Source organism: Vigna radiata, chromosome 4 (assembly GCF_000741045.1).
Source record: "Vigna radiata var. radiata cultivar VC1973A chromosome 4, Vradiata_ver6, whole genome shotgun sequence".
Lineage (NCBI taxonomy): Eukaryota > Viridiplantae > Streptophyta > Magnoliopsida > Fabales > Fabaceae > Vigna > Vigna radiata.
Window position 1 is genome coordinate 19,740,917 of NC_028354.1, and position 20,367 is coordinate 19,761,283.

The following is a 20,367-nucleotide window of genomic DNA, read 5'->3' on the forward strand; positions in this document are numbered from 1 at the left end:
TATATATATATATATATATATATATATATATATATATATATATATATATATATATATATATATATATATATATATATATATGTTTATATATGGTTAAATCATACATTAATTCAACCTATTATATTTTCTCTTTTAATCATTTTTTTTCATTATCTTATACTGTAATCGATTGTTCTCCAGACTCTTTTGATCACCGAATAAAGTAAGCAAACTAGAACAGACATTTTGACTCAGTTCCTAAACTGTATAACTGTAAAGTTTATGCTGACTCCATATTGATATATACATATACATATATATACATACATACATACATATATATATATATATTCCCTGAGAATAATCTTAAAATAGTAAGAATCTTGATGGTAACTAACTGTGTATAGTTTTGTTGCAGTAGCTAGCTAGCTAAGAAGATGAAGAGGGTTTATTTCTTTTGTTGCGGAAAAGAAAGAAAAAGAAGGAAAGACGTGTTTGTTTGATGAGAATAAACGTTATGAATAAGGTTGCATGCTCACGTTTCTACACAGTAGAAGATGTTGATATAATTATTCAAAAGTGAGAGGAAGAATCTAATATATATATATATATATGATTGAGGTTATGTGGGACAACATGCCTTGGAAGGAAGAAGGAATAGATTGGAATCAAAGAGAGAGAGAGAGAGAGAGAGAGAAAATGATCATGTTGAAGAAGGACGTCACGAAAAGCAAAAGCTGCTAGGGTAACAGAGAGAACATATTCACGCCTAGACATGTGGGCATCATCAGCAACTATCTATGCTATAGTAAAAGCTTGCTTGGGATTCTGAGCCACACCACAAAACCTACCTTTAGTTCTTCTCTTCTGATGCTACTACTACTTAATACTTCTCTTCTGGTGGTGGACCTCAACCTCTTTCTTCGAAGTTTCTTTGCTTTTATCATCAGACTCTCTGTGTCTCTCTCTGTGTATATATGTGCATTATACCATAGCCCTACACATTTTTGTGATCACTATCCCATCACTATACTACGACCAACCGACCAACATAAACCACCCTCCACTGCTTCCTCCAACAAAGAGAGATTCGCTTTTTTGACTATCTTGTGACACCTTTATTCCTTCTAGTAAGCAAGCAATTACCTAGCTTTGAAACTTGCAAAAAAGCAAACCACACCCAAACTCCCAGATTCCATCTCTAAAAGCTTCCTTCAATTTATCATCTCAGTGACATCATAACCATGATTAGCTTATGACAAATCTGCTTTACCAGATTCATTTCCTTCTGTCTTTATTCTATTCTATTACCTTGTAACACCAAAATTAAGGAATGATGACAGATCAAGGCTCAGAATATATACAAAGGAAAATCAAAATTTAAGTATGTTTCTTGCTCTTTGTCTTGTACCTAGTAGTAGTAGTAGTAGTACCTTTTAAAGGTTTGAATTGGAAACCTCGATCTCATTTCATGATTATTTCAAGTTTGTTTTATTCTTTGTCTTGATTAGCTCTTTTTTTTTGGAACTGAAGTCAGATTTATAGTTATAGTGCTGAAAGAGTTGCATGGTTTTGAGTGGTGTTTTGGCGTTTCTTTAACAAGAAATGAAACATGTCCTTCTTTTCCATCGTTAACGCTCTCAGTTCACACATACAAAACAAGCAAGTACGATAGATCCATTTGGTCAATTTCCTTATAATTTGATAATAATTTTCCACACCATATTAGTACATATTCGTATTGCTACAATTCTACCAAACCAACGTCACTCTTCTCTCACTCCCTCTTGGTCCCAATTTGGATCTATTCAAACTGCTTTTTCTGTGAAAGGTTAAAAACAAGTAATCAAGATGAAAAAGGACTTCTCCAAATATCACACCAATTAATACTTAGATGATTTTAAAAGCAAGTTGAATGTACCAGCAATAATGGGTCAGATCAAACTAGAGCTTAAACATGACAAAATCAATGCACGATCGTGGAAAAAATGTTTCATGAAACTGAATCTCATGCACAATTCATTACAGCCTTGCTAACCCTCCAAAAGTGGGAGTCTCCAGACTTTAAAGTTTGCATTGCTCTTGAAAATCAGGAAAAAGATATAATGGATTCCAACTTGTTATAATGTGTTGGTAAATGTGTCTTCAAAACTCATTTTCTTTCTCTGTATCTCTCAGTATGCATTTCCTTTGACTTTCTAATTGTGGTTATGCATATATATCGATCGGTGTGCTAAAATTTCTTCGACATTGTTATACTCAAACACGACCATTACTTTTGTTTCAAATTTTTTGTTCATACATGCATAAATATTATATAGTTTATTTATGATACTGAGATTAATGAAAACTAAAAAGGGGTAAGAAGTCAGACACATTAATGTTCAAAGTTTCTGAACTTACATTATACCTGGTGCAAATCGTCAAAGAGAAAATATAAAAGTGACATCACCACCATATAAAGAAAGCCTTCTAGACTAGTCCAAATAGCTTCACACAATTAGTAAAATTAACCGCTCGTGTCATCACAAAACATGCATATAAACAAATACACCAATATACCTTCGCTCATCATGTTCATACTTGGAGTACAACATAAAATATCAACGACATATCCAACGTTGGAGAAAGGAAATTACTTGAAGAGTTGCGTACCATTTTCTCGTCTTGATGTAACACAAAGTGTTTCTGAACTTCCTGTCTTTCATTTATATATCCTCGTAAGACAGGACTCGTGCATATATAAAGGTAGAATTCCATTCCAAAGTTAGCAAGTGATTCTAGCTCTTATACATTCGATCATGCATTACTATGATGATCATAAAAATATCTGTGGCGACTAGGAAACCAAAAGCTGTAGAATTCAAGTGGCTTAATTTTTCAAGGATCACAACAAGTGGTTATTTGAAGGAGTGAAACAAGGAACTTCACTCCATGCATTGCCACTTCCATTCCAAAGAGCATCATTTCCCATCAAGAGATTTTTTGGCAAATTCAAACCTTGATTTTCTTCCATCTTTATCGTGTTAACCTGAGGCATCAACCCACTCAGACTAGAAATAGAATCTATTTTAGAGCGAATGTTAAACCGGCCACCTTCCTTTGCATAACTTGGCGGTTCAGCATTGTTATTTTCTCCACCACCAAACTGAAACAACCCAATCTGCGGCTCTAGATTAGTGCTCAAAAAAGGGAACTGCTGCTGAACTTGTTGCAGATTGTTCAACCTCCATTGCTCACTTAGGCCATTTGACAACATAGCTCCACCACTGTTACCAAGTGATGAAGCTGAACCAGTACCGATTTGAAACTCAACATCGCTGCTATTTCTACCCACCAAAGGTGTTGTTGTGATCGTCCCAAAATGAGATCCAATGCCCCCAGAAACGTAGTCACTGTTGTAATGATGCAAGGAGGTCAAGAATGGAAATTGAGTTTGTGTCGGAGTTGGCAAGTGAGTCATCATCACATGATCAGTGGTGCAGCCACTGGAAGAAGAATTAGCACTTGCAGAGGTAGAACCTGTTGAGGGTTTCATGGGAGACTTCGATCTACCGCCGCTTCCTTTGCTTCTTTTGTTCCTTCTGCAACCACCTCCAACCGGCACGTTTCTGAGTGCACCTCCTCTGGTCCAGTAGCGACGGCAAGTCTTGCAAAAGTGGCGGGGCTGTGAAAGGCTATAGTTGTTGTAGTAGCAAAACTTGGTGTTGGCAGATTCACATCGCGGACATTTGAGTGCTGCATCAGGTTGGTGTATCTTTGCCATTCTAGCTCTATCAGCCATTGATCCCGGTCTAATTGAGCCCTGGTAGCCACCGCCCCCGCCACCACCACCACCACCACCTCCGATAGCAGCCGTCACCGATGAAGGTGGCGGCTGCAAAGGTAGCGGAATATGCGGATTCTGGGTGGCAATTCCTGCTGGCTGATTAGGCTGCTGCGAATTTTTTTTCACAAGTGAGCGAAAAAAGAAAAACTACATAATTGAGTGTACACATATACAAAGAGTATATTCAGGAAAAAAAATATATATATATAAAGAAAAAAGATTGATAAAGTTGTATGAGTATAGGAATATTTGATGTTGTGATTAATTGCTTTATTGATGAAGAAGCTAAAGAAAAAGGAAAAGAAATTGAAGAGAATGAAAGAATTAATCCTTGCCTGTTGTGACCAGTTGGGTGGATCTAGATAGATTGGAAGGGACGGGAAGACCATAGCTCTTGTTAATTAGAGAGCTTTCTTTCTCTTTTGTAAAAGTTTGATGGGTTCTTTCTTTGGTGGTGTGTGGGTGGAGAATCACATCAACATGAGAGAGTTGCAGAGAAAGAACGGGAAAAAGATAAAGGAGGTTGTGCTGTGTGGGGGTGTTTCTATATATATATATATATATATATATATATATATATATATATATATATATATATATATATATATATATATATATATATATATATATTACTTTTCTTCTTAATTTTTGGTTTCTCTTTCTTTTTGTTCCTATTAAAATTATTGGAGGATTATGGAGGAGCACCGAAGCAGTTTCTTATTCCATAAGCACTTTTTTCTCTTCTGCTTTTACTGTGGCATTAGCGTTAAAGATTTTACTCTCCAATGGCCATGCATGTAGTAAGAGGTAAAAGAAAGAGAAACCCTAGCCCTAGGTTTAGATTAACTTAGTATATATATAAAGAAGTTGAAAAACAAATTAGAATATGATAAGTTGGAATTGAAAAGCAAAAAGGTGTTGAGTCATGGACTCATGGTGGGGAGGTCATCGGTGGATGCGTCACAATCGAATGTACCTTTGTTTCCCTTCCGCCAGCTCTTGTTCAGAAAAAAGTGTTCATTATTTTTTTCATTCTTTATCTCATTAAGCTTTTCTTCAGCAACAGCTTTTTCCTTTTTTTTTTTCTGTCAAATTATTCATTAATACATGTCTATATCATACAAAAATACACACCTTTTTGCATATTTTCATCATACATTATTTACCATTTCACTCATACCATTAGATCACTTTTTATCAAATTCAAACATTTCATGAAGATGTAGAATGTACTCAAAACTAGCAATTACCAAGTGTGAAAGTTTGTTTTTTTAAGCAATGAAACTTTGTTTCTAGATTCTTGGATATCAAGTGAAAGTCTTGGAAATTGGAAGTTTATTTATTATACATTACATGGGAGGAAAAAGAAAAAATAATATATATATATATATATATATATATATATATATATATATGAAGAAAATAAAAATATGCATTAAACTTTTGCACTTTACACTTTTAATGTAGATAGATGAGATTATTTGAACTGGTTGGGTCTAGAAGAAAGAGAGGCTATGTATATATGTATATATGATTGATAAAGGTTCGAGTTGTCATAAAAATATTGACTATACTTTATTTCAACGTGATTTTTCTCTGATAATATACATGTGAAAAAAGTTATAACAAAAAAATTAAGGTTTTTAAGTATTTTTCTTTCTTGAAATTTAACACTGTTAGCTCATACGAGTTAATAACTTTTTGTTGTCTTTCATATCAGTAAATGTGATTGTATTGTTTTATGTCTCATCATTTTTCCTTAGAAAAAGATTACTTGACTAACGCAATTTAATTAGATTAATTATGAGAAATTAAATCATCGGGAAATAACTATAATATCAAATAATTTTCATCTAAATTAAATTTTTTGAAAACTCATGATTACATTGAAAGCTATTTTTTCTTTTGACGCCATCCTTAAACTCATGATTACATGCCTTGTCAACATACACTCATTAAACTTGGAAGGTACTAAGAGTGAAATATTTAGACATAATTAAACTGAAAATCATTCTTCAATCACAACAATAAAATTTAAACATGACTGAATTTTATTCATATCAATTCAGGTTGTTGTGCAATTGAAATATTTAACTTAACGTAATGAGAATGAATTTGGCAAGTGTAATCTAAGATTAATCCCAGCAGAACAATTTGTGTGAGTCGTTTCTTAAATATTATATCAATATATAAATCTATATGGTCAAGTGTATGTATTATATAGAATTTTTTTTTAATAAATTTAAAAATAACCAAAACTAAAATTATAATTTTTAATATTTATAATAATAGTTATATGAACTATTTTGATTAATTAATAATGCATATATAAATAACACTCGAATAATTTTGCGGATAAATATTTAATCTCAGTTTCATTTTTCATTGAGTGAGTTTTATCCTTTTTGTTTATCCTGTTACTTACCCTATTGCAAATATTTGAAAATTTCTTAAACAACATGTGAAAAGGACCACAAAAATATCAAATTAAAAGGACAAAGATACACTTGAGTATAAAATAAAGCATGTATATCTATTTTAGCTAAAAAGCTTTTTGGTTATTTTGCTTTAATTTTCTTTCATTTTTAGTATTTTGTTCTGAATTTCCTAAAACTGAATCAAGAGACAATACAACATAGAAATTTGATTATTAATTTGCATTTTCAAGTTTTTTTTAAGGTTTAATAATTCAGATAAGTTATTCACATTTTTGTCTTAATTGAGTTTTTATTTTAAAAAATTGAAACAATTAGTTCTGTATCATAAGTTTTGTATTAACACTCTTAAAAAAAAGTGTCACCGCGTTAATTCATGGTATTTTTGAAATTTTAATCATTTTTTTTAATTTCTTTTTGTAAAATAAAAAAATTATCATGTATTAAATTGACATTGTGTCACGTAATAATAATAATAATGATAATGTGACATGACATTGACAGTGTTATGTGTCACTATAGAATTATATATCATTGTATTTGTCTCAATTTGATTCTTATATTTTTATTTTGTCTTAATTTAATTTTAATTTTTTTATGCAAAATTGAAAAAAATTACCAAAACTAAAGATTATGCGAATTATTAAACCTATTTTTAATTATCATCACAATAATACATAATTTTAAATCCAGTGTCTATTAATTTTGTACTTATTATCATCATCTTTAAAAGAAAATAGTGATTTGTGTTACCACTGAAGCACTAAGTGTACGTTATGGTCGTCTGCCAAACTATGTTGAAATTGAAATGACGGATTTTGAATAGACAGTGATGGAAGGGCTGTGCTCACTTCAGACAAAGAAAACGTGCAATATAACATCCTTGTCAACTTTTAAGAATATTAACGTTGCTGGTTAATATAATGTTTAAGATGAATGTACTGTTATTAGATAAATTTTAACATCAACTTTATTAATTATATGTTCATTGTTGAAACCAGATTCTTGATCATTATTTGGAGATTAGCTGTGAAAGATATCAACTTGATTCACCAGTTGTGACACCCAGACACTGACGAGGGCGGGGAGTGATCGTCGGTGCAAGAGGCATGGTACAGGGGACATGGACAAGGAGCGGCTCCTAGCAGGCTTCCAGTGGAAGGGGTACATGGACGAATTGAACATACACCGGAATGAGAGGGATTTAGAGACTGTATAGGTATGAGACTATACGGTTGAAGGATAGCTTAAAGGAATTGATTTGGCTACTCATACACAGTCAACGGTTCCTGTAAGTTGCTGGGATGTTATACCAATTAGACTATACTCTTGAGCTAAGTTAACTTAATTATGTTTTTTTTTTATTATAGTTAGTTAGAAAATTTTGAATTCAGTTTGACCAACTATAAATAGATAAATTGACTTGCTAAATTTATGGAAGTATAATGGGTATATATTTTAATACTTAATTAATATTAAGAGTTTTAGTGTTTTTATTGTATTTTTTAATATGAAAATATGGTTATTTGTATGTGAGATTATAACTCTCTAACTTGCTTATTATAACTTGGCTTAAACTTATTTAGTTAAGTAATTAAGTTGAATTTCAATTTATAATTTAAAATATATCATTTTTCTAATCCAACTTCACTCAAATTCATCCTTTTGATATCTTAGCTCTTCAAACCTTATAATCCAATATTTTCCATGTCATCTATTAAAGTATTAACTCATGATAACTAGGAAGAAATCATTTATTACTGTTAAACCCATATGTATTGATGAAGATTTGAAATGATGACAGTAAATATTTTAGGTAAAGTTCTAAGGTAAAATATAAAAGCAGACAAATTAAAGTTAATAAATCAATTATATAATAAATTTAGGGAACGTGTTTTTGTATCTAAACCATTTACTGTTAATTTTGTTTTTGGTTTCAAAACTTAAATTAATGAATAAGTAATTATTTTAGGCACTTATTGCATTTAAACTCAATATTCAGAATTAAAGTTTTTATCAAAAAGTTTAGAGAAAAAAATATACTAATATATTTTTAAAGTTTAACAACTAATTGGTAATCTAAAAGATGGATGGACAATTTTTTTTTAAGAAAAAAGCTAGAAAAGAATACATATATGGTTCTTAATCTAACATTAAATTCATATAACAGAAACTATATATTAAAGTTAATAAAGAAACTTACTACTTGTCATCATGTTGAAATAAAAGTAATTAAATAAGATATTAAGTTATTTTGGATGGTTATTTATATAATAACATACTGGATAATTCTATTTTATAGTAAAAATATAAATAATAAAAAATAATTTTTTGTCTAAACAAGTTAGGTCCCACGTCAGAAAGAAAACCTTAAAGAATTTTTTTCAAGAAAATACATATTATATATATATATATATATATATATATATATATATATATATATATATATATATATATATATATATATAAAGTCAGATAGTATACACTGGAAGGTCAAATATCACCTTATATAAGTGATGATTGACATATAAATTCAAATTATTTAAATTATAATAATAATATTTTCAAACACATAAAATTTTTACATTTAATACTTTTTTATTATTTTTTCATAAAAAAATTATAAAAATTTATTTTTTACAACAATTTTAGTCTTATATTATATATTAAATAAATGTAAAAATGTATTATTATTATTAGCCTTTACAAACTAAATTTGAAACCATGCCCTAATATGCACCCAACCCACAAAACCAGTATAACTAACTTTATTTTAGAAGTTTGAAACGAATCTAGGAAGTTTTTGTTTGACTCATATATTGCGAGCTTGAACTTGAAATTTTGAACAATAATTAAATTTAGGGTTTTTTTTTTTTTTTTTTTTAACCTGATTGAAACATAAATCTGTTTTATGCCTAACCTACTAAAAAATCATGCAAAGTAGGTTTCTAAACTTAGACTCGTTTTAGAAGTTCGATGAATTGAATATGATTTTTGTTTTTTTTTTTTTTTATACCTAAGCCACTATAGCCTTCAAATAGGTTTGAGCTTTGTATTTTAAACACAAATTATTAAATTATGATATTTTTATGCTAAATTTGGGCTTAGACATATAATTAAATCAAAATTATTTATCGAGCCTTGTGATCGATTAAAAACGCATTCCATCTTTTTCTTGGCTACACATCAATAGAGAAATTACGTGGTAATATAGAAATTCAATTTTTTCACCTATATATTATAAAACATGGTACTAATAATTTAATTGTTTATTTTTTTATTAATGATAATGATTAAATATATAAATTTTAAAAATGTTAATTTTGCTTTCTAAAATTATTGGTGAAAATGTATGTCTACCTCGAATGAAATAGATTAGTTTAAGTTTTTGTGGTAAAATTGCTTAAAATATTCATACAAAGATTAATAGAAAGAACCATATATTTTTCTATTCAAAGGAGTTATGTGATACTTGGGCATAATATACAAAACTTAGTTTTTAAAAGAAAATGTTAGGGACAAAGAATAGTGGAAAATGGTGGACAAGACAGGCAGTTTTTGTGGGAGAAAGAATGGCAGAATACAGATGGTGGCTAAGGGAGAAGGGGGGACTCTTTGCTTTACTTATTCAGATAATTTCTAATATAGGATAAGACCAAAAGGTATACCCATTTTCAGATTCACATAATCAAAGGAAGAGATAGATACAGAGAAAAATAAAATAAATGTATATTGGTATATAAAATAGGTAATATATATTTATTTTTATTTATTATCATTGCTCTTTGATGAATGATGATGCTGGGGACAGCCCCACAACCATGCATGGAAAAGGACATGGAAGATGGAACACATGCACATTTTGCATCAAATATTGATTTATTTTTTTTAAGATAAGATTGTGACTTGATTCCATAGATACATGTATATAAATTATCACTACCTACTTCAACCTATACTTTTCAATTTCTCACTACAATTTGCAATGAAAACTATAACTTTCATTTTCAGAAAAAAAGAAAGAAAAAAAGATGCCAACTTACTATCCTCTAAGCAATTGAAATAAAAAAAGATGGCATTTAAAATAAGAAGATAAAAAGAAATTTAATTGAAGATTTTAGTTGTGAGAGAGAAGTCACACTATATTCCACATAGATTTGCCTCCATATCTTTATGAGAATCTTCCATATATAGTCAACCTCCTTTTTGCTTTTTCATTTATCTTTGTAATAAAGCTTGTTTTTCTCACTTAACAAAATATTTCTTATTTTATCATATTTTTATAATTTCCTCCATTTACTGTAAATCATTAATTTTTTTTATGTGACCATATTTCTAATTACTCTAATTATTGGTATTCATTTAATGGCTAAAAACACATGATGAATTGATCTTGGTGTGTGAGATGGCACATGGAAAGAAGAACAGAGCACATGACTAGGTATAAGGGACATTGTTGTTTGAGAAAGGAAAGTCTGTTATGGACACTCTACTTTACATGTTTAAATTTTTCATAAATAACTTATAACCGTTTTGTTATTGTTTTATTAAATTTTAATTATAGTTTGTTAAAAGCTATCTTAATTTAATTTTTTTCACGTTGGGTAGCCCAATATTTAGTGATGGGTTAGAGAAGAATAGGCCCAAAAGCTATGGGAGCTTCCTCACTGGGTTGTTTTCTTCCCGCATCCAACATTTTCATAATACCCATTTAACCCTGACAGAATGGTCAAAAACCTAAAATCCTAAGTGGAACATCTTCTTCTCTGTAATTTGGAAATGCAATGCGACTAAAATAATAATAATAAAACGTTACTCTTGTTCTAAATTTTCAATAATAAAACGTTACTCTTGTTCTAAATTTTCAATTTCATCTGTATTGTATAGTAAGGAATGAGACGGACAGTTGTAGGGATAGTTAGGACGACCGGCATGCAACGAAACCCGAAAAAACACAACGGTGAAGTCCGGTCTCGGCGACCGGGTGAAACCTCTGTTTGTGAGAAAAATCTTGAAGAATTCACATGAAGCCCTGTCGTCACAAGATAACACCGCATTTTTCATGCTCACAAAAAATGTTCTTTGAAAAAGTGTTGAGAGACGAAACGTCGGGTATGACTAAGACGTTGAACCCTCAAGTCGCCGTACGGGTAGACCGTCAGTACGTCGAATGACCAACGATCAGCGACGGACGCTCGCCTAAAGGAGTTGATCCGATACCAGTTTGAACAGATTCCTCACCAAAACTGTTGAGACGGACGACTGACACGTCCGACCAAGGAGGAAATTAGAATTTGGTGGATTAAGGTAAAACCAGATTAATTATATCAGACCTATATTGGACCGTGATTAAAACTTTATTAATCATTGACCCATGAGGAAAACTATAAATATGAGTTCAGGGTCAAAGGTAGGTGATTCCATTGAATACACATTTACTTCATTTTCTCTCTCTATCTTTACCTTTTCATCCCATTAACTAATAGAAAAGTGTGTAGAAAGATTAGGGAGACCTTCCCCACCGAAAAATATATGTTTGTGATTTATGGAAAAAACCACGAAATAATATAATATCTTAGTATGATAATAATTAACCATGCAATAATAAAAACTAGTAAGTGGTGTAGGTATAATAATTGTAAAATAAGAAATTACTTACAACTAAATCATAAGTACTGGGCCATATTCATATATATTCAATCATCTATTACATATTGTATTATTTTATAAAACCTTTAACCAACCAAGTATACAAAAAAAAAATTAAGAAATAATTTTAATAAATTAAAAATATAATAATAAGAAAACAATAAAATCTGAAAAACGGTATTGTTCTGATACACTGTTTTTTTTCTTTTCAACTTCTTTGACCGTTCCTCGTTTTCTTATACCAGAGATTTACTCTTAAAAGAAATAGAGAATTTCATAAAATGTTAATGATATAAATTTCCATGTAGTAACAGATTGTTAAAAATATTTGCTCTTAATTTGTCAAATCTTCTCCGCATCTTGCAGGAAACGCAGGTACACACAGTCTTACTTTGTTGAATTTGCTCTTATTTTGGTATCATACTTTTCTTACCTCCATATCAGATTATTGTGTTGTGCACCATCTGCTTGATCAAATTCATTGTTGGTTTCTAGTGTTGTGTAATTCTACTTTCAAAAACAATGCTCATAACTTGTTTGTTACAATGTCTGAACCACATCATGCTTGTGCTGTCTCCTAGAATCCTAGCCCCCTTGCTCTTGACCATGCTTGCTCTTTTCCAGCTGCCACTGTCCTTTATTTATGTTTCTGGGCAATTAATTTATGTTTTGTGCGGATATTCTTTGACAATTTTCTGACTGTTTGACTTTATGCTTGAATTTTAACAATAATGTTAGGTTTTTCACTTGCCAATTTATGTTCACATTATGTGTCTGAATATTTGAAGGTCTTGTGTGGTTCAAGCTTTGATTTAAATCATTTTGGGTGATACGCACGGTCAAAAATATTTTGAGGATGAATAGAAAATTTGGTGGTGGAAGGCCGCCGACAGGGACTCCTTCACTTGCTTGGTCCTGTGTGGCTGTTTTCTTCTCTCTTCTTGCCGGTGCTTCCGTTGTTCACAATATCTATTAGCCTAATCTTGTAAGTTTTAGTTTTACTTTTTCATGGCCTTTAGTAAATAGTGCACTGTTTATTCAGTGTTGTTATAAATATGAAAATACGCCCAAGGTATGTGTGTTTTTTCATGGGATGAACTTTGAATTTTGAATGCCTAGTATATGTTTTAACACACAGGGAGCTTATGTGCTGGATTGAAACCTATGCTATTTGAAATACCTTTTTTTTTTAAACTGTCAAGAAAACAACATGCAGAGTTGAGATCATTGCTAGGCTTTGCCCCTTTCATTATTCAACATTATGGCATGAAATCATCCACAGTAATATGAAAAACCATTATAAAATGTTATTTGTAATAATTCTTAAACTATTTAATTAGTTAAACATGATTAATAATCAATATTTCTTAATTTAACTAAAGAAGAAAAAAACAGTAAAAATAGATGATTTAATAAAAAAACAAGTAGAAATAATAATTCTGTTTATTATTATCGACGTAATTTTTTTTAAAAATACCAGTAATTAATTATGAGTGTAGTATAATAATTACATTTACAAAATTACTTAAAAACACCTGTTACAGTCCAAGTGCCTCTGGCTGGTCCCTTATCTTCCTCCTCCTCGCCGCCGTCCCCCGCCTATTACAAGCTTACACCGCCCTCAACGCCTCCCCCTGCCTCCGCGACCTTTGGTCCCTCCAAATCGGCTTCTCCCTCAATGCCGACAACTGCCGCCGCCTCCTCGACGATAAGAGGGATCCACGCAGTGTGATCAACTTCATCCTCCATGTCACATTGATCCAGCCAACATGTCTATGCTAGCGTAGAATAGGGAAAGGAAAATTGTGATAACTAGATTGTTATTTGGTGTTTGTGCAGTGATTTGCCTTTTATTTCTAATAAGTTCATATATGTGAATGATTGTTTTTACAGGAAAATACATTTTGTAAGAACTCTCACCTGTGAAGCTTTGATGACATTCTACTCAAAACTTATCTCTGAGCTTGGGCGTGGACCACTGGCAACAAACAAGCTTCAAAGGTCACCATCCTATGATCTGCTTTTGCCACTGTTTCATACTCTAGCTTGTTGTTAATCACAATTGGGTTCCTTCTCTTTATGGTTTCTTTTGTTAAGGACAAGAAGTTTCGTAGTTTCTTTCTAAAATACACAGTGAACTTAGTTTTAAGACCCCTAATCCAACATAACTGACGTCATTTTTTATCCAAATGAAAAACACATTTATTTCTGTTCTCTAAGGCACTCTGATCATCTTCCCTAAATGCATCACCTTCAAAATATTTGCTTCATACTCTTATTTTTATTCAGAATAATGTTTTTTTTATTCTTATAATTTGATTAGTTACAAAAAAAAATAAAATTCGTTTCAGTCTGCGGGTAATCAATAGACATGTTTTAACCTACTTGTCTCTTCATAATATGTATGTCTGGTGCTCTCTAGTTTGCTTAAAATCTACAACTCTGAATGTATGAGTAAGATAATAGTCGTATCCGGGAGTTTCAACTTCTTCCGCTCTAGTTTGTGAACACTTACTTGTTCCAATTACTGACATAGTAGAAGTGATGTCACATTCCATTTACATTGATAATCAGGACATGATTGATAGAAGTTATCGCTGAATATTATGCACGTTTGCAATCTGCTTCAAGTTATGGACCACAATGAATTGGTTATGCTTGACAATGAATTGTAGAACTTATGATATCTTGAAATTGGATGAAAGGAAAAATTATATTTAAGAACAAGTATTAAGATACTATGGTGTGGTAGTATTGTCCATTGTGAATATAATTATAGGAAGATACGATAAATGTCCAAACAATATAAAAAAGGGTGTTCTTCAGATCTGAACTGTAATAAAATTGACTTGCTGAAGAACATTATTTCAACCAAAACTGAAGAAAAGGACAGATACAATTCACTATTATTGATACATGGAAATTCACGATGTTGTGGATGGATCTATATACAGTATAGTACACGGAGTTTCCCGTGGGGAGTATTTATCTTAGTTTCTGTTTTTTTTCCGTATTTTTTCTTTTTCCTTGACCCTCTTTTTTTACTCCATCACCTATAGTATGTCTTATCTCAACATATGTCGTTAGAATGCAATAGCATCAAAATGAGAGATCTGCCACATAACACAAAGCATAGTAGTGTTCGGTTGAACAGGCTTACACTGATTTTTGAACACACAATATTGTTGGATTAGAACAATATTTGACATAGTTCTTGCTCTTATTTTAGTGCTCCTGATTTTTTAATACCAAATTGTGTTTATACTTTGCAGAGATTGCTTATTCTGGTTATGCTGTCTTGTTAAACATGCTCCAACTATTGTGTCATCCCCTACCAAGGCTTCATATTTCAGGTCCTTTAAATCTCACAATCACGAGTGCATGCATCAAAGAACTTACAGAACACTGAGGAATCTTTCGGGAGTTCCCTCCTTGTCTTCTTGGTCAGGTCTTCTTTTAATGCAGCAACCAAATATCTTTGGAAGGCAAGGTATTCTGGGAAGCTGGCTCCCTGCCAGGTACATAAATAATGAATCAGTTGAGCTGAAGACTGACAATGATGTTGTGCGGTTCTCTCTGGACAAGTCCGATGATATTGATTCAACAAAAAAGAGCCAGAAGAACAAAAAAGTTAAAATGTCTAAAAAAGCTAAAGTGAATGAGCTCAGGTTCTACCGTTTGAAGGCTAAGAAAAAGATGAATTCCCCAAATCCAGAGATTAGAATTAGATATAAGCTTGAAAAGGTTGGCTTTCATTGCAACTTTAAGTTCTAGTTTAAAGCTTTATCGTCCATGTTTTTGGACATGCTCTAATTTTCAAGCAGGTAACAATGGTATAAGCATTATTCTGCTATTCACTAAATTAATATGTTTCTTTTCTTTGTTGTATGTGTGTTGAAATAATAAATATTGCTGCTTATGGATCTGTAAGCAAATTCCTCCATGAAATTGTATTTTGTATTTGGGAAAGTTTGTGAAGCTATATTTTTCATTAAGACATGATTACTTTGAATATGAAATAATACAGACATGATTTAGTGACTCAGATAGGCTGGAACGATGCTTTGTTCTTTTCATCCTTAATTTTTATTTTGTAATGTGGGGGTCTTTTGTTTTAACTTATAATTCTACAGGCCAAGCGGAAGGAAGCTTGGTTGATTGAGAAGCTGAGAAAATATGATGTACCAAAACCCCCTCCAGAAACATTTGATCCTGAAATTTTAACTGAGGAGGAAAGGCATTACCTGAAGCGCACAGGTGACAAAAAGAAACATTATGTTCCAGTCGGGAGACGGGGAGTATTTGGGGGGGTAGTTCTTAATATGCATCTTCACTGGAAAAATCATGAAACCGTAAAGGTTACCTGCAAGCCTTGCAAACCAGGGCAAGTACATGAATATGCTGAAGAGCTTGCTCGACTGAGCAAAGGCATTGTAATTGACATCAAGCCAAATAATACCATCATCTTTTACCGTGGAAAGAACTACGCGCAACCGGAAGTAATGTCTCCTCCAAATACATTATCAAAAGCAAAGGTAATTTACATTGCAATTGTTATTAATTGGCTAAATGTGTTTGGTGATAAATATATTACGTTATTTTTATTGAAATTATAGGGTACTCATATTATTATGACATTTGTATTATGATGTGATAAGAGAAACTAACCCAATAGTTCTATTTTCTTGTGAAAAATTTCCAGGCCTTGGAGAAATATAGGTTTGGGCAATCCCTTGAGCATACTAGCCATTTCATTGAAAGGTTGGAGAAAGAGCTTGAAGAGTATCATCAGCACCGTGCAAAGTTTGGAAAAGGGAAAGAGGATACCTCCACTAACAATGTTAGTTTTGGCATATTACTACAATAATGCTTGATTTAGACAGAAATGTTTTAAGCAGTTTCGTTTTCTTGCCTTTCTGTTCTTTATGGAAAAACACGCGTTGATGGGCTTATGAAACAGCTCGATTGCACTAGTAAATTATAATGTAAAAGAAATAGGATGAGAAAAAGAAGAATGACTATAAGTTCTTACAATTTTAAAACAGTATATTGCTCCAATGGCCCATTTAATAGAACACATTGTAAAGTGTAGTTATTTTGTCAGGGATTGGAGAAGCAGGAATCTAATTTTGCTGGACGCCAAATGTCACATAATTGAGGCTCAGACAACCTGATCGTGTTGGCTTTGGAGGAAATGTAAGATTTGTAACCTTCATCATTTTCAACTGGTTTAAGGTCAGCATAACTTTCGCATGATGTATGAAGTGTCCATTTTAGGATTGAATCCTGATGTCACAAAGGAAAAAGTTACTGATTCCTCATAACATTACACGATAATATGTCGTTTTAAATTAATGAGTTTTATTAAGCATGTGATTTCCTCATATTTCCTTCATGTCTGACCCACCAGAATGACTGATATTTGCATTTTTTCTTTCAAATACATAGAAGTATTTGTTCAGTAACATTCAATAACACCATATATCTCACTATTTATTCTATTTAATTAAATTCAGAGTTTTTATTTTCATTTTATAATTTTATTTTAATTATGAAATTAGAACAGCAATAATAGTACTGGTGTGACATTCTTCTCTGTCCCTCCATCTAGTCTTAATTACACTCTGGGAACACCTAATAAAAGAAGAGGTGAAGACCGTAATTTATTTGTACTTATATGATTTTATTTTTCACTGATAATAAAGAGTATATATATACTAATAAAATATATCAAAGTGTGTAATAAATATATATTAAAATAATATGCACGAGGACAAAGACGCCTATGAGAAGGTGCGCAAATTTGTAGATGCAGGACCTGTTAGTCATTATGAGCTTGTTTTAGATTTTTGAGTCAATTTTATTAAAAAGCTAAAATTGTAGTAAGAATATTCTATTATAGAAATAACTTAATAATTACACTCCCATTTCTAATAAATGCAAATATTTCAGCGTCTCCCATTGTATGTTTCATTCAAATACAAAACAAATTCACTTTATAAAAACAAATTACAATCAAAATACTAAAAATTTAAATGTTATCATAAAACATTATATTTACTGACGTAATGGTAAGATATGCAATATATTTATACACAAATTATTGAAGCTGATTCTTATACCAAATTCTAGCCTTAGAAAACAAAGCACGAAAAACAATGGTTAAATAATTTTGTTTGGCAGTTGTTATTTATTTTTTAGTTGTGCACTTTTTTTTTATCAGATCCCGTGACTTTGCTACAACTCAATCATGTTGAGTTACTTTTATAAAATCTATATAAATTTATAGAATTCCATTATTTCAAAAATAAAAAATATTTGTCAAAATTAATATACCACAAACCATGATTCAAAGAACATAATCATAAGTAGCAAATTATTGAAAATTGATCCTGTGTAGTTAATGGCATTTCCAACATAACATAACTACTGGAATCTAGAATGAAAAAAATTAGATGAAGAGAAGACACACACAAACAAAGCATTATCTAGAAAAATAAAATAACAAACATTTCTTTTTTGTTCTTCCAAATTTTGGTAGTCAACATACGAAATGTTGAATACAACATTATCTTAATATATATTTCCATAGCACATGCACATGCATTGGTAACGGTGTAAAGTGAGTGATTGATATAGAAGAAAGTGATCATGCGAGAAAAAATAGGGTCAAACAACGTGAAGTAATAGTATAATGATATCAAAGTATGAGATTTTCCAGAACATTTGAAGCAAATGCATAGTTCAGTCAACCAATGGATTCGACTAGCTATTGCTGTGCTGTGATGCCACCATTTTCGTAATCATCATGCATTCATGCTTCTACTTTGGCGTTGACTTTTATCCTTGTCAAACGAGAACTAGCTACACTACACGTTCACGTTCACAATTATTGGTATTATAAAAAGTTCTAATGATTCACGCACCAAATTTATTAATTTGCAGGAATATTTTTTTTTGGGGACACTCAGAAGAAGAAGAAGAAGAAGCTGTGAGATATGGCGGATTCCTCACCCTCAAGTACCACAGTTTCAAGAACTGCCCTTCTCCTTTTGAGGGTCTTAACCTTTATCTTTCTTTTCATTGCACTCATTCTCATTGCTGTAGCCAAACAAACTGATGATAACACTGGGGAAAAAATCAAGTTCAGTGATTTCTATACCTATAGGTAAGTATTCATTGCATGGTTTATATATACGTATATCAATCTTTCTCATCATTGTAAAATTTACTAAGAAATGTAAAAGTGAAATTTCGTAATTGCAGATATATGATCTCGACTATAATCATTGGATTTGTGTATAATCTGCTGCAAATGGGGTTCTCAATCTTCACTGTGGTATCAGGAAATCGTGTGTTAAGTGGTGATGGTGGTTATCTGTTTGATTTCTTTGGTGACAAGGTACGTATTTCATGTCATAACAAGTTTTATATATATATATATATATATATATATATATATATATATATATATATATATATATATTCATCAATCTTTTCCTGTAAAATCTGATAAGATTTTAAACAAGTTTGCGTTGTGAATTTGCTTGGACAGATCATATCGTACTTTCTGATTTCTGGTTCATCTGCTGGATTTGGTTTGACAGTGGAGTTGAGAAGAGGTGCACCCTCCAACTCATTTACAGACAAGGCACACGCTTCAGCCAGTCTTCTTTTGATTGGGTTTCTGTTCACTGCCATGGCATCGACTTTCACTTCCTTTGCTTTGTCAAAGAAAACTAATAGTAGTTAGCTTAATTTAGTTAGCTTAATGCAGAAAAATATAGTGATGTATAAACTGAAAATTCTTTCTTATTCCATCCATGGTTAATCTATGGTTCAATTTCTTTTGTTTGTCACTCAATTGTGGATTTATTTTTACCTTGTCTATATATCTTTTTGACTGTACTTCTCTTTCTGAATATATGAAACTGCTGTGTTCTTTGACTTTTGAACATAGTGAATTTTTCTCGTTTCACTCTTTGCTTTGCTTCTATTCTCATCTACTCGTTATTAAATTAAATTATGCTGCTATAATCACCGTTTTAACTTTTGAAACCTCACCACACTTTTATATCATTTCTCAAACTGACAAGTTTTAAATAAATATTTCAAAGTGTTATCTATCAATTGTAGGAAATTTGCTAAAATGGACCAATTTTTCTTTTTAAATTTATTAAAATGGGTAAATTTAAAAAACTATTACTTATATGGAATGTGGGAAAACATGATTTTATAAGGAAGTAGTATCTAATGTATGATCTTATTTTTATTTTCAATGGTCGAAGTTGTACTTTCAAATACAACTTTGGTAAAATATTAATTATTAAGTTGTGAAATACAACTTCACTTATTTTTAAACTAAAATTATGTCTTCATAACTTCATTTTTTTAATCCGAAATAAATACAATTTCACTTTCTTTTAATCTGTAATATATATAATTTAAGTATAAAATGACCTGCAAAGTACTCTT

General features: G+C 31.2%; 3 protein-coding genes across 9 annotated transcripts; 2 read left to right on the forward strand and 1 right to left on the reverse strand.

The window, feature by feature from the left end:
- Window positions 1-2,340: 2,340 nt before the first annotated feature.
- Window positions 2,341-4,344, reverse strand: LOC106758555 (dof zinc finger protein DOF2.4). Of its 2 annotated transcripts, none has more exons than XM_022780095.1 (2): window positions 4,144-4,344; window positions 2,341-3,913 (listed from the first exon to the last, which is right to left on the reverse strand). In XM_022780095.1, exons 1-2 carry the CDS (start codon window positions 4,195-4,197, stop codon window positions 2,867-2,869), a joined length of 1,101 nt encoding a protein of 366 aa, XP_022635816.1. In that variant the 5' UTR covers window positions 4,198-4,344; the 3' UTR covers window positions 2,341-2,866. The 2 variants fall into 2 exon arrangements, with proteins under 2 accessions (XP_022635816.1, XP_014496960.1); XM_014641474.2 differs by having other exon boundaries at window positions 2,341-3,916.
- Window positions 4,345-12,124: 7,780 nt separating this feature from the next.
- LOC106758552 (CRM-domain containing factor CFM2, chloroplastic) lies at window positions 12,125-18,970 on the forward strand. 6 transcript variants are annotated; one of them, XM_022780092.1, is made up of 9 exons: window positions 12,125-12,267; window positions 12,681-12,877; window positions 13,437-13,697; window positions 13,786-13,893; window positions 15,165-15,636; window positions 16,026-16,427; window positions 16,595-16,732; window positions 16,997-17,088; window positions 18,838-18,970. In XM_022780092.1, the coding sequence occupies exons 4-8, from the start codon at window positions 13,826-13,828 to the stop codon at window positions 17,048-17,050; spliced, it is 1,134 nt and encodes a 377-aa protein (XP_022635813.1). In that variant the 5' UTR covers window positions 12,125-12,267; window positions 12,681-12,877; window positions 13,437-13,697; window positions 13,786-13,825; the 3' UTR covers window positions 17,051-17,088; window positions 18,838-18,970. The 6 variants fall into 6 exon arrangements, with proteins under 6 accessions (XP_022635813.1, XP_022635814.1, XP_014496956.1 ...); XM_022780093.1 differs by having other exon boundaries at window positions 13,437-13,685; XM_022780094.1 differs by having other exon boundaries at window positions 12,126-12,267; window positions 13,437-13,893; window positions 15,165-15,245; window positions 15,341-15,636.
- On the forward strand, window positions 18,888-19,836 carry LOC106758502 (CASP-like protein 4D1). The gene is made up of 3 exons (XM_014641422.2): window positions 18,888-19,060; window positions 19,159-19,294; window positions 19,448-19,836. Exons 1-3 carry the CDS (start codon window positions 18,891-18,893, stop codon window positions 19,643-19,645), a joined length of 504 nt encoding a protein of 167 aa, XP_014496908.1. The 5' UTR covers window positions 18,888-18,890; the 3' UTR covers window positions 19,646-19,836.
- The last annotated feature ends 531 nt before the right edge of the window (window positions 19,837-20,367 follow it).